The sequence below is a fragment of the Phoxinus phoxinus genome (genome assembly GCF_949152265.1).
Source record: "Phoxinus phoxinus genome assembly, chromosome: 8".
NCBI classification, from domain to species: domain Eukaryota; kingdom Metazoa; phylum Chordata; class Actinopteri; order Cypriniformes; family Leuciscidae; genus Phoxinus; species Phoxinus phoxinus.
Window position 1 is genome coordinate 17967068 of NC_136883.1, and position 14587 is coordinate 17981654.

Genomic DNA, 14587 nt, shown 5'->3' on the forward strand with positions numbered 1-14587 from the left:
CTGCTTTGCAGTGAAGCCTCCAGCCGTAAGTTCCCTGTCTGTCACCTGCTGAAGAAGAGGATTACGCGCCTGTGTACTCACCTGACTGCTTGGCAGTGAAGTTCCCCAGCCGTAAGTGGGCCTTTGGCGGGTCCGCAGGACGGAACGACCCTGCTCCGAAGACTGACCATTTTAAATGATTTTATCTATTTTTATATTAATAAAAGAAACTGTTGTTTGAAGCCTTGTGTCTGTCCTCCTTGCCTGGTCTCTGTCCGACTCCCCAAGGGTGGTAAGGGTCTCAGGAGTGGGTGCAGTCTGATTGGCCCACCCCAACCTGTGACACCATCTTCATGGGTGCAGAATGGTACCTGTGCTTGGCCGACTTACAAATCTGTGTCTAAGATCCAGAAGGCTGTAACACAGCAAGAATCTTCAAATCATACTTGGTCTGCCTTCAGGGTGCGAATTATTCACACAACAGGTAGTATAATATATTATGAAAACACTATTTCATTATTATTATATTTTTGGGGATGTTAACAATGTAATATTTTATAGACACCTATCAGGAAGCTCGGCTCAAACTTCCACAGGCAACTCTGATGTCTGACTTGCAGACAGATGATGATGATGATCGTCCAGTATACACAAAAAGAAAGAACAGGTTTGTTTTTGTTTTTAACCACAGTTGTTTTTCATATTACCGGTGTAGGGCAGTTCCAACGTTATGGACGTGACATTTGCAATCAAAGATTTAAAGGGATACCCCACTTTAAAATGAAAATTCTGTCGTCATATACTCACTCTCATGTTGTTTCAAACCTGTATGAATTTCTTTCTTCTTGTGAACAGAAAGGAAGATATTTAGAACAATGTCAGTAACCAGACAGTTTCTGGTACCATTGACTTCCATAGTAGGAAAAAATATATACTATGGTGATCAATGGTACCAGAAACTGTCTGGTTACTGACATTCTTCTAAATATCTTCCTTTCTATTCACAAGAAGAAAGAAATTCATACAGGTTTGAAACAACATGAGAGTGAGTATATGACGACAGAATTTGCATTTTACAGTGGAGTATCCCTTTAAATATAAATTCTCAGTAAATGCATTTAATACCAGCCACTCCGTGAATTATACAGACCTAACTGGACAACTTAAAAGGGGTATGGTTTTTTTCAATGGTAAAGAGGACCTTTGCATGGATTTGCCCTGTGGTTAACCCCAAAATGAAAAGTCTGCAACAACTTCATGAGGGAATAGATTATAGAACTTTCATTTTGGGTGAACTATGTCTTGTGTATGTAAATTATACATCTATTGCATGTATCCATTATAATCTGCATGTTTTGTTATGGCACTATTTTAATTTTATTCCACATTTATCTGTTCAGGGGGAATAAAAGAAACCACTCAGGTGAGAGTGATGAAGATCATTTCTTTGCCAGCAAGAGACTGGAAAAAACAGGCAGAATTCAGGATCATTCAGAAGTTGTTGGAGCACCACAAATACCGTCACCACCACTGACTATGGTAGATGCCCTGAGAACTCCATCCAGACAGGCATATGGTATTACAAGTCCCAACACCTCTAGGAATAATTTAAGTCCATGTACCAGTGCAGTTGGAGATGGAGACAGCACCTGTTGCAGTTCATCATGTGTTTGTAAGTATACACAACTTACTCTTTACTTTTTAGTTGAATTAGGCCTTTACCTTTAACAAAACTAAAAAGATTTATGTTAAACTTGAACCCACTGTTAAGTTGTTTTATTTTAATTGTTTTTCTTTGGATGGTTGTCCAGTGGGTAAATATTATATAAATATTTACTGACTCTTTATCCCACCAAACACTATATGAAAAAAAACAAGCTTCAAGTTAATTTATGCTCATTTATTATTTTTGTATTTTGCAGCCTTGCTGACTGAAGTTTTTAAAGCACAAGAGGTCATCAAGCATCAGCTTGTCATGGTTCTTAAAAATCAGCAAAAACAGAACAGTGCTCAGTCGCAGAGTGATGAATGTCCAGACATCAGTTCATTCAACCTACCCTTTGTCAGATTTATCTGATCTGGAAAGGCTTGAAAATCAAAAAGGATCAGCCAGAACAAATAAAGAAGTTGGTAAGTTCAAGCACTTGCATTTTTCACTCAATTTGTCTTATGTATTATATTTTTATGTATACTCTGTTATTTGTGTGTGTTTTTTAAAAAGGTAAACTATTTTGGAATTATTGGTGGGTTTCCCACTAAAGAAGCTGTGTGGCGTATCCTGGGAAAGCTTTTGTTGAACTCCTTGGCTAAAAAAAATTAACTGGAGTGGTGCACACTAAAAACTGGCATTTCGTGGATTGGCCCTCAGGACTGTTGTAGTCAGTAAGTTATACTCCAGCACATTGAGGCTGCTATACTGTCTGTCGTGTAAGACAACTTTCACATTAATATGTTGAATATGTATTTTATTTTTTTCTTATAAGGATTTAAGTAACATTTTTCTTTTCTGATCTGTAGTTAGAGGGGAAAAAATCCATCTTATGTAGGTTGCACTTGTTTGATAACAATCATGTTATTTATTTTTATCAACACTGTGTTGCACGACAAAGTTTAACTATCTATTTTTGACTTGTTTTCTATATACAGATGCAGTAAGGACAAATGCCCATACCAAGATGTCCACTGATAAAGAGGTGGAAAAATATATAACAAGATGGCTACAACTTGCTCCTGACAGGGATGGAGGAAGGAAGGAAAGAGCTAAATCTAACAACTTGCTTTGAGCAGGCTTCAATAAGGCTTTTAAGAGGTTTCCTCATACTTGTGCACTTTACACAGGCACTTTTTTTAAATTAAAGTTTATTTAAAAACTGGTGTTTTAGGATCTTGTGCAATGTTTCTTATGTTCAAATTTATTTAAGTCTTTAATTTTTTCTTTTTAATTTTGCAAATTTTTTTTTTTTTAGATGCAAGTATATTTCTTTATACTAGTGTAATTCCCTAAATAACTTGTGTGTTTTTAAGTTGTTTCTTGAGACATGTGCAATTTTATAAATAAATATTTTCTTCATATTTTCTGGCCTTGGTTTATATCATTTGCAACAATTATGGGATAAATATATTAAAATGTTTTAATTTTGTTTGCATTTTATTCAAAAGTTAGTAGGCTATACATATGGATTGACTTTAGCATTTTCTTTCATATCAACACAAAAGTGATTACATGGGTTATTCAAGAAACATCAACAGCCTAAAGGTAGTCATAATAACATGGCAAGATTGATTCGTGCCAGCTCCGGCGTGCAGTGCGCATTAGTGAAGGCCCGATTCCGTCGGCAAGTTAACGGCTGCCGCATCTGGGCCGATTGATTCGGACCGGAATCGGCCAGTGAGTAAACAGGCATCCGGCACGAGTGAGGCAGACGGAAGCGGGCCGACGGGTAAGTCTCCGGCAGGTGAGAATCTAACCGGATCTGGCCCGAGTGTATTTTGCTATCTGGGTCAGGTTCAAGATGCTCATCGTGAATCAAATCAGGTCCGAGGATTGGTTTATCACGATAGGTCTAAAATACGCATACTTCCGTGGTCCATCCTTCCAATACACATGAGGTTCGCTTTCGGGGGCGAAGCGTACCAAATTCGGGTTCTTCCGCTTGGCCTAGGACTCTCCCCTCGCAAAAGCTCCAAGTGTATGGATGCAGCTCTGGTCCTACTGAGGCTTCAGGCCATCCTTACACTTAATTTAATCGACGACTGGCCCATTCTGGCTCAGTCTCGAGCAATGGCAGTTCGGCATCGAGATGTCGTCCTTGACCGTATTCCGAGCTTGGGGGTGAGACTCAACACGAAGAAAAGCATGTTGGTACCAGCTCAGAAAACTAAGTTTCTGGGCGTGGTATGGAACTCAGATACGATGTGGGCACATGTCTCCCGCATGTATCGAGTCCATCCGGGCCATGGCGTCCGGGATAAAGCTAGGCCAGGCCATCACTGTAAAGCAATTTCTTTTTTTTTTATATATATATATTTTTATTGAAGGAGGAACAGAGTGATGCATCACATACAGAAAGAGTTAACAATGCTCCTTGTTTTTACAATTTTCCCCCAACCCACCCACTGAACAGAGAAAAATAAAATAAAATAAAAAAAATAAAAATAAAATAAATCAATCAATAAAAATATAATAAAATATATAACCAGTAAAAAAAAAATAAAAAAAACAGAATCTCGAAGTTCTTATATTACAAACAGTGAGAAAATATTTGACAACATTGTTAACCCATTGTGTCTGATTGTGTTAACAGTTCCAATGTGCACAGGCCTTTTAATAACAATTTTAGTTTTAGTTTGGGGGAAGAGTTACAACCTTTTCAAAATATGTAATCATTGGGGTCCATACTGAATAAAAACGTTTGGTGGAACCTCTAAGAGAATATTTAATTTTCTCCAGTTTCAGAAACAGCATCACATCATTAAGCCAAAGTGAAACTAAAGGTGGTTTACTTGATTTCCAATCAAGTAGTATTCTTCTCCGAGCCAATAGACATGCAAAAGCACATGCGTCTTGACAATTTTTGGACATGACCACACCTTGTACAGGTACTCCAAAGACAGCCATCTCAAAACTAGGCCTAATATCCTTAACATATGCCTCAGACAAAATTTTTAAATATAGCTGTCCAGTAATCCAGCAGTCTGGGACAAGCCCAAAACATATGAGCCAGGTCTGCTTTAGCAGAGTGACAACGCTCACATGTATCAGCTACATTTGTGTAGATCTTAGACAGCCTAACCTTGCTGTAATGAAGTCTATGGAGGACCTTGAACTGGATTAAACCCAAGCGAGTACAGGAGGTTGTTCCATTCACTCTAAATAACGCATTATTCCAGGTTTCCTCTGATATATCCACTGCCAAATCCTTTGTCCATTCTGCACGGATTTTGTCTAGATTCATATTTTTTATTGACATTAAAGTATTATATACATTAGAAATTACACCCCTCAAATGTAAGGGAATGTTTAAAATTGCATCCAATCCTGTACTGGGAGGAATGGATGGATACGTGGGACAATGATTTTGGATTAGATGACGAACCTGAAAGTATCTAAACAGGTGTGATCTTGGCAGATTATATTTTGAGGAGAGATTGGAGAAAGGGGCGAAAAAATCATCAATAAAAAGATCGCTAAATTTGACAAGACCTGACTGCTGCCACTGACTGAAGACTGAGTCCAATTGAGCTGGGAGAAATAGGTGATTTTTGCATATAGGGCTGGCTATGGATAAGTCTTTGAAACCAAAACATTGTCTAAATTGAAACCAAATCTTGAGAGTATTTGCGACGACTGGGCATTGAGTATACAATGAAATGCGAAGGGGCAATTTAGATAAGGCTAAAGCAGGAAGGGATGATGAAGTACAGGAGTTTGACTCTGAAACACACCAGACATCTTTGGGGTTCTGAAGCCAATAAAGTACTTTTGAGATATTTGCAGCCCAATAATAATACCTGAAATTAGGAAGCGCTAATCCACCTTGAGACTTCTGTCTTTGGAGAAATTCCTTCCTAATCCTAGGTGTTTTTCCACCCCATATAAATGATGAGATAAGTCTGTCTAAGTTCTGAAAAAAGGATTTTGTTAAAAATACTGGAACGCATTGAAACAAATACAAGAACCTTGGTAAAATGTTCATTTTTACACAATTAATTCTACCTGCCAGAGAGAGAAATAGCAAATTCCATTTTTTTAGGTCTAGTTTTAACTTATCGATTAGAGGAGCAAAGTTTTCTTTGTAAAGGTTAGGGAATCCTTGTGTGATGTTTATCCCTAAATATCTAAAACCTGATATAGACAACTGAAAAGGTATATCGGTATTCAAAATATTGAGGCCCTTACTGTTGTTTATGGGGGAACAAACACTTTTTCGAAAAATTCAGTTTATAGCCTGAGAAAGTTCCGAATTGTTTCAATATTTTAACTACCTGTGGAATACCTAAGATCGGATCAGAGATATACAACAGCATATCATCGGCATATGAGGATACTCTGTGTTCTATGCCCCTACTAATGATGCCAGTAAAATGCTGTGAGTGTCTTAATGCTATAGATAGGGGCTCGATGGCTAAAGTAAAAAGTAAAGGGCTAAGAGGGCAACCTTGTCTTGTACCCCGTGATAGGGGAAAATACTTTGAACATACTCTATTTGTACTTACAGATGCTTTAGGGGAAAAGTATAGTAACTTAATCAATGAGAGAAGAGAAGTACCAAAACCAAATCTTTCCAGCACAAAGAATAAATATTTCCACTCCACCCTGTCAAATGCTTTTTCAGCATCTAACGATATGACTACCTGAGGGACAGGGTCCTGAGAAAGTTTAGACGAGTGTATTACCCCTAACAATCTCCGGATATTACTAAAAGAATGTCAACCTCTGACAAAACCTGTTTGGTCTTTTGAAATCAAGTTCTCTATTACTGTATCTAAACGTAAAGCAAGGATTTTTGCCAAAATTTTTACATCAGAGTTTAAGAGAGAGATTGGTCTGTAAGAGTTACATTTCAAGGGATCCTTTCCAGGTTTTAGTAAAAGTATAATGTTTGCTTCATTCAAGGTTTGTGGCAAGCTACCCTTTTCCAACGAGTCCTCAAACATATCAAGAAGAATAGGGGCTAATTTATCTGCAAATTTTTTATAAAAGTCTATTGGATAGCCATCAGGGCCAGGAGTTTTTTTGCTCTGCATTAATGTGATCGAGTTTAAAATTTCTTCTATTTGTATGGGCTGATCCAAACCAGTTTTCTGCACAGAGTTGAGGGTCGGTATATCTATATCTATATTATTTAAAAATTCAAAAATTTCAGAGTCAGATTCAGGGCTTTCAGAAGTATACAAATTTGAGAAGTAGTTCTTAAAAGTGTTATTAATTTCAATTGGATTAACTATTAAATCATTATTACTGTTACAAATTTGAGGTATAAGTTGAGAGGCAGCTTTAGATTTTAACTGGTGGGCTAGAAGTCGTCCTGCTTTTTCTCCATGTTCATATATATAACCTTTAGAACGTGATAAATACCATTCAGTTTTATTTGTTGATAACAGATTATACTGAACTTGAAGGTTCAACCTTTCTTTATAAAGTTCAGGTGAGGGAGACGTGGAATTAAGGTAATCTACCCTTCTTATAGAATCAATTAAATTGTCCAGTTTTTGCTTACGTTTTTTATTGAGAGTTGAAGTATATGAAATTATTTCCCCCCTGATAACTACTTTAAGTGTCTCCCACAATGTAGATGCTGTAGTAGATACGGACCTGTTATGTAATAGGAAATTATCTATAGCTGTTGATACAAATGTACAAAATGCAGGATCTGATAACAAGGCCGTGTTTAGTCTCCACAAAGGCCGTTCGTTATACCTTAAATTGCAAATAAGGTCTAATTGCAAGGGAGCATGGTCTGATTCCACAATAGGTAAATATTCTATTTGTCCAACAGAAGGAAGGAGAGATTTATCAATAAAGAAATAATCAATTCTTGAATAGGAGTGATGAACATGTGAAAAATAGGAATATTCTCTGTTGTGTGGAAACAGAAATCGCCAAGGATCAACCGCCCCCACTTCATCCATGAATGTAGATAAGGCTTGGGCCATCTTAGATCGGGATAAAGATTTGGGATTAGAACGGTCAAGGGACGGATCCATTACGCAGTTTATGTCACCACCAAAAATTAGAAGATGGGAGTTTAGGTCTGGCAATAAAGAAACTAGCTTATTAACAAAACTTGCATCATCCCAGTTAGGTGCATATACATTAACTAATATGACAGGAACATTATATAATATCCCTGTGACTACAACATATCTTCCCTGAGGATCTGCAATAGAAGCAGAGGCAGTAAATTGAATGTTTTTGTGTATCAAAATGGCTGTTCCCCTTGCCTTAGAGTTAAAATTAGAGTGGAAAACTTGCCCCACCCACGATTTCCTAATTCTGAGATGATCGACAATGCGTAAGTGGGTTTCCTGTAGATATATTATTTCAGATTTTAATTTTTTTAAGTATGCAAAAAATTTTCCTCTTTTGATTGGGCTATTTAGGCCTTTGACATTCCAGCTAACAAATCTAACTTTCGACCCCCCAGGAGATTTAATTAAATCGGCCATATCAGACATGAACAGATATACATTTAGTCAAGCATTCACGGATCAAAAATGCAATCAGCAACATAAATGTTTCCTCACTATACAGTTTCTCTAAAATCATAACATAAACCAAATTTTTTCCAATACTTTTTGGATAAATGAAACTTAGAACCAAACTACCCAACATTTCCCTAATGCCTGCTTCCCCAACTGAAACAAGCCGCAGAAACCATTTTAAATTGTATGACTCCCGATTATCCAGTCTTCACTTCTCGATCTACTAGAGAGACTCCAAACCACAATATTTACACGGAATACAGCATAGCGTCATTCATTATTACGTATTGTACTGAATGAGCTATAAGGCAATAAACAGAAACAAACATGCCGTCTTTTCTTGAAGTTTAGATAACTTGCGATAGAAGAATAGACAGAGAAAGTCACCTTATTGCTTGAATATCGTCTGTGCCATTTAACTTCACGGACAATATTATACGTCAGTCTTGTACAAGGACGCGTTGTTTGTAAAAAGCATCGGCAGCCTCAGGTGAATCAAAAGTGTGAGTTTCCTCTCCGAATTTCACACGGAGACGTGCAGGATGCAGAAGTTGAAACTTTATGCCTTTCTGATAGAGGGATTGTCTGACTTCTTTGAATCCGGCGCGTTTCTTCGCTAAAGCTGCGCTCGTATCCGGGTATAGCCGCAGTGACGTTCCGTTGTATTTAGTATCATGACGCCTGGCCCAGTTAAGTGCTTTTTCCTTTTCTTGAAATCGGTGAAAGCAGACAATGAATGGTCTTGGAGATTGCCCTGCTCCAGGTTTGGGGCGAAGCGCGCGATGTGCTCGTTCAAGTTCAGGAGGTTTGTCAAACACGCTCTCCATGGTATCTTTCAGCAGCCCAGATATAAATCCGATGGGGTCTTTTCCATCCTCAGCGCCTTCCGGAATATTGATAATACGCAGGTTAGGCCTTCTGGATCTGTTCTCAAGGTCGTCAATTTGGTCAAGAAGAGATGTATTCTGTGCCTTCAAGGATTTAATCGTCGCTTCCGCGGAGGCTAGCCTTTCGAAGTTTTCGCCGACCAGAACTTCAGTAGATGCAAGTCGGTGCTGAAACGAGCCCACTGTCTCGCGTAGCGTGTCAAGGGAGGCCTGTAACGGTTTGATTGAATCTTGAATTAAACTTGCCATGTCCTCTTTTAACCCCCTGGGGTCTGAGGGGTTTTTGGGGCCCTTGAGAGGTTTTGACATGCCCTGACATTTGTGCTTATTTCAGCTACTTACAACATACCTTTGGTCAACTCATAATTATGCTGTATTGCAGCACAAACTCTGCTACAATAATATGTGAGCAAAATGGAAGTTACATGTTTGCATTTTATAGAAAAAAAATATTATGCGTGGTTAGTACGTTTTGGGAAAAAATTTGTCACTGCAATGAGCTCATATAACTCATACTGAATAGTTTGGCACAAGTCTTTTGAGTTACCATTCTTGTAGGCTAGAATGTTTACTACAAAATTATGTGAAAATCATTCTGATCACTCTTTCACAAAACAACAATATAATGATTTAAACTTTGCAAGTCAGTTTTTGTGCCAGCACTGCTATATGCGTAGGGGTGTTGATGGCCATGAATATGAATGAGGGGAGACAATAGACACTCCCCCAATGGCTAATGCCCCGTCACGGTGCTGTGAGGCAGAGAGGAGCATCTGAGAACGAGAGGAGATTCAAAGGTTTTGTTTTTAAATCTGTTTTTATTGTAATTACTCTATGTGGAGGAACTAAATGTTGTGCCTCACAAGACCACAGTGCTACCGTACATATATAAACATATAGTACCAGTCAAACGTTTGGACACATTACCATTTTTAATATTTTTAATATTTTTGGAAGATAGCTGCATTTATTTGATCAAAAATACAGAAACAACAGTAATATTGTGAAATATTATTACAATTTAAAATAATGATTTTTCAGCATCCTTACTCCAGTCTTCAGTGTCACATGATCCTTCAGAAATCATTCTAATATCATGATTTGATAATCGGGTATTATCAATGTTGGAAAAACAGTTATTATTATTATTATTAAAAAGAAAAGCATTTATTCAAAATAGAAATCTTTCCTAACAATATAACAACACATCCTTTAAAAAAAAGAAAGAAAGGTAGTGTATACTGTTACAAAACAGACTCATGGGCGAATGTGAGTAAACAGAGGTCACTTGCGGTCCAGTTTCCCGGGCAGGAATCACGCAGTCTGTGCAACCATGTCAACATCAGTCTCGGTTTTCCATGACAGGGTGGACTTGGACCTGTTGCTTGTTTGCCATGGCTCTCTTCGGGACCGGTGCTTGGACATGTTCATTGTCACATCTGTTGATAACACAATCAAAGAAACTGTATTATTATCGCTATCAATCACTATGGCCATGGATTAAGAAAAAGACAACCGATTTAGTAATTTCACACAAGAATAGGTAGGCCCTACTTGTATATTATGACGAGTATATTATGTATATTGTAAACACAATTACATTTCATCAGTAAAATATTACGTCTGTGCACTTACCATCATTCTCGATTGAGAACTGAACGACACCTGCTATCCCTCTGCTGGAGAAGGAGAGTGTGATGCAAACACATTCCTAAAAAAATAAAAACAACTGTTAGCATACATTATCCAAAGATGGGCGATTAATGGGTATGGACGCACAATGCATGTAGTCTATATATCTGTTGATGGGCCATAGGACGGAGAAATATCTATTTATGGGCCATAGATCGCGCTGTTGATGGCCATTATCTGCGCACGCATTTCAAACATTTACACCTGCATTCACAATCATCTGTGGCAATATTTTAGCGTGTGTCATAGGCTAACCAAAACCGAACATTTATATATAAAAATATAATGTCTAGTAGGCTATTTAGACAGTATCACATTTTACCGGAGGCTGAAATATATTTGCACGAAATCATATTTACACCTAAGCAGATATTCGCAAAAGTCAGTATTTTTAGCATGATAATCAGTGTCATAAGCTAATCAAAATGGATTGAAATATAATACAAATATGTTTAGAGAGTAATATCACATTGAAACACGACCATATACGAATGTTAGGGATATTGTAAGGCAATCTTTCCTGTAATATGTCAAAAGCTAACCAAAACTAAGCAAAATATAGTCTGAAAATTCACATGAGTTCTATATAATCAGAAAAGAATCATATAAACACTAAACAACTTACTCGAACTTGTATCCTCTGTGGGATCAATTCGCTCTTGAAAATGCAGCCGTTCTCCGTCTGAGATGCAACCGTTTCTCTGAGGAAAAGGTGAATTCTTCCTCGCTGTCCATAATCATCTGGAGGACGATCTTTACCGGAGAAGCGTGCCATCCTCAAAACGCGATGAACTATCCGTGAATCTGACGAGAAACTGCGTGATGGCATTGATCGGAGGGCGTGTGCGATGCGTATAGATCACCTCAACTATTAGCATGTGAATAGCGCGGGGGGGCGTGGCGGCATCAGCTCATTAAAAATAATGAAGAGAGAACGAAAAACTGCGCCTCTCCTTGGTTTCAAACGGATTACATAAACTAAGAATATGTATTTTTAAATATAAATTACTTCGTTTAAAAGAAGAGAATTCTAGCTTCATAAAGACAAATGTCTCGTTCCTGAGTGACAAGTATTCGCTGAGTTACAGTTCATTTTCGGACGCGTTTCAGAATGGACTTCCCTGACAGAGAGAAGGCAGAACTCGCATCATGTTTATTTTTCTTTATTTGGCGAAAGACACAACACTTTGTTTTTATTGTGAGTATACACAAAAAAAAATAGAAACTTAACTGGATCGAATGATGTAAAACACTTAAATGTAAGATCAAAACCAACAAAGTATTTTGAATCTCTTTTGCACTGATAAGAAAAAAAGCGAGCAGATCACGCCGGCGTGATTGCCGACCCCAGGGGGTTAAACTGGCCCGCTGTTTTGCCAGTTCGGAGACTATCTGACTCATCGACAAGTTATCCGTATGGTCTTTTCCATGTGTGTCCTTGTTGCTGATAGTGGTGTCATTAGCCGCCATTACTGCTAGTTTACCCGCTATGGTAGAGCCTGACCGTGTTGCTGGCGCGGAACTTTGCTTCTGTTTAGAGTTGCTCATTTCGCTTTCTGAACTAAGTGTAGTTCTTATGTTATATGGCAAAGCATTTAGTTTAGAAAAATAAGACGCATAAATATGTTTAAAAGGAGTGTGGTTGGGAGGTCCTCGCCTCTGCTGCCCTCTCTTACATCGCCAAACCGGAAGTCCTGTTAACCAATTTCTAAGACTGCGGGGCCTCATGGCAGCTGTGTCCAACATAATACCTTTTGGACCTTCTACACATGAGGTGTGGTTCAGTGGTGGCAGATAGCCAAGGGGATTTCCCCAAGGGGGAATCCGTTCCAAACAATCAGGGTTACGCGCCGATGCCTTCGTTTCCCTAATTAATATGGAAGAAACCTTGGTTCCTGTCCCAAGGGCCAGTGTTAGCAGCGGCATGTCGCCGGAAAACCGCTTCGACAGGCGCCTCCTTCACTGGCGTGGGCGCGGTCATGGATGGCCATTTTGCCAGGGGTCTGTGGCAGAAAAATAAAAATTTTTGGCATATATTTTGCCTCGAGATGTTGGCTGTGTTCAGGGCTCTGAGGAGCTTCCTCCCAGACATCAGTTTATCTGAACCGACAAGGGGGCGCATCCAGACTGGTGCATCAGATTAATCTATGGTCCCAGGGGAAATTATTATCTATTAGAGCAATATATGTCCCGAGGGTTCAGAATCAGGGAGCAGACATCCTGTCGAGGCAGGGGCTGAGGCCCGGGGAATGGAGACTTCACCCAGAGGTGGTGAAGTTGATATGGCAGAGTTTGGACCAATGGAAGTGGATCTGTTTGCGTCTTCGAGAGACGTCCCACTGTCCACTTTGGTTCTCCCTCACTCATCCAGCCCCAGTGGGGTTGGATGCCATGGTACAGGCCTGGCCGAGGCTTCGCCTGTACGCTTTTCCGTCAGGAGGGCATCAGTCTTCTTCTGATAGCCTTGTTGTGGCCGGCCCGAGTATGGTTTTCAGACATATTTTCACTTCTGATAGCTCCGCGGTGGCAGATTCCTCTGAGGAGGGATCTGTTGTCTCAGGCGGAGGGCACAATATTCCACCCTCGCCGGAGCTGTGGAAATTGTGGATCTGGCCCCTGAGGGGGTCTAGTACCTAGATGCCGGTCTATCAGCTGGGGTGGTCAAAACCATACTTAGCTCTAGGGCTCCGTCTACTAGGAGATTATATGGCCTCAAGTGGTATGTTTTTCCACTTGGAGTAGAGAACATGAGTTAGATCCAGTTAACTGCCCAGTGGCTTCAGTTCTGGAGTTTCTTCAAGATCGTTTCTCTGCGGGTCTATTCCTGTCTACACTTAAGGTGTACGTGGCTGCCATTGCGGCGGTCCATGCACCACCGAGTGATGGGCCCTTGGGGAGGCACCAACTGGTCATACTATTTCTCCATGGTACATGGAGGATGAGACCGACAGTCAGGTCCAGAGTTCCTTCCTGGGACCTGGCGGTGGTTCTCGAAGGGCTATCCCTGGCTCCCTTCGAACCCCTCCAGTCGGCTTCGCCTAGGACCTCACGTTCAAGATACCCTTTCTCTTAGCTATTTCTTAAAATATTAAGAGAGTGGGAGATCTCCAAGCACTGGCACTAACGCCAGCTTGCTTGGGGTTTTGCCCCCCAGCAGAGTTAAGGCCATCCTGCACTCGAGACCCAGCTATGTGCCTTAAATGCATTCTAACATGGCTATGTCCATGGTCCTGCGAGCATTTCATCCTCCACCTCATGTGTCGGCAGAAGAAGAGAGGTTCCTTTGCTCGGCCAGTCAGGGTTCAGAGTATTTACCTTGAGAGGTCCTCTTCTTCGAGGAGGTCAGACCTACTGTTAGTGTGTTTTGGGTCACCTAATAAGGGGCTCCAAACAAACCATAAGTAGGCCTACAAGGTGCGCAATTTGCTTTCACCATTGGCCGTAAGGGCTCATTTTAACAGAGGCATGGCATCCTCTAGGGCCCTCCGTTCGGGAGTGCCCCTCCAGGAGATCTGTGAGGCAGCCGGTTGGGCTACCCCGCACACTTTCATCAGGTTTTATTGTCTTCACCTCCTTAGTGCGTCTGGCGCACGAGTGCTCTCGTCCTAGCGTAAGTGCCTGAGATCAGCTTCACTCTAGGACAGGCTTTTTCGGTGTGTGGCCTAGTGGGTATTCGTTCCCCAAAGAGTCGTTTTCAACGACGCAGTGCGAGTTCCCTACGAAAGGGAACGTCTCGGGTTACGACTGTAACCCTTGTTCCCTGAGGAGAGAATGAGACACTGCGTCGTCTTGCCACGCCCCTTAACGCCTGGAAGCGGCTTGCT

General features: G+C 40.1%; 2 protein-coding genes and 1 long non-coding RNA gene across 3 annotated transcripts in view; 1 reads left to right on the top strand and 2 right to left on the bottom strand.

Moving 5' to 3' along the window:
- Nucleotides 1-14587, bottom strand: part of LOC307002810 (uncharacterized protein) — a 185218-nt gene that overhangs the window by 129097 nt on the left and 41534 nt on the right. The gene's annotated exons all lie outside the window — the stretch shown is intronic.
- LOC307002826 lies at nucleotides 1386-2355 on the top strand. Its single transcript, XR_013798555.1, has 3 exons — nucleotides 1386-1651; nucleotides 1902-2109; nucleotides 2201-2355. It is a non-coding gene; the product is annotated as an uncharacterized lncRNA (long non-coding RNA).
- Nucleotides 10127-11538, bottom strand: LOC307003097 (uncharacterized protein; the record flags this gene model as incomplete). The annotated part of the gene is made up of 3 exons (XM_079621210.1): nucleotides 10127-10510; nucleotides 10707-10782; nucleotides 11389-11538. The coding sequence occupies 3 exons, from the start codon at nucleotides 11536-11538 to the stop codon at nucleotides 10386-10388; spliced, it is 351 nt and encodes a 116-aa protein (XP_079477336.1). The 3' UTR covers nucleotides 10127-10385.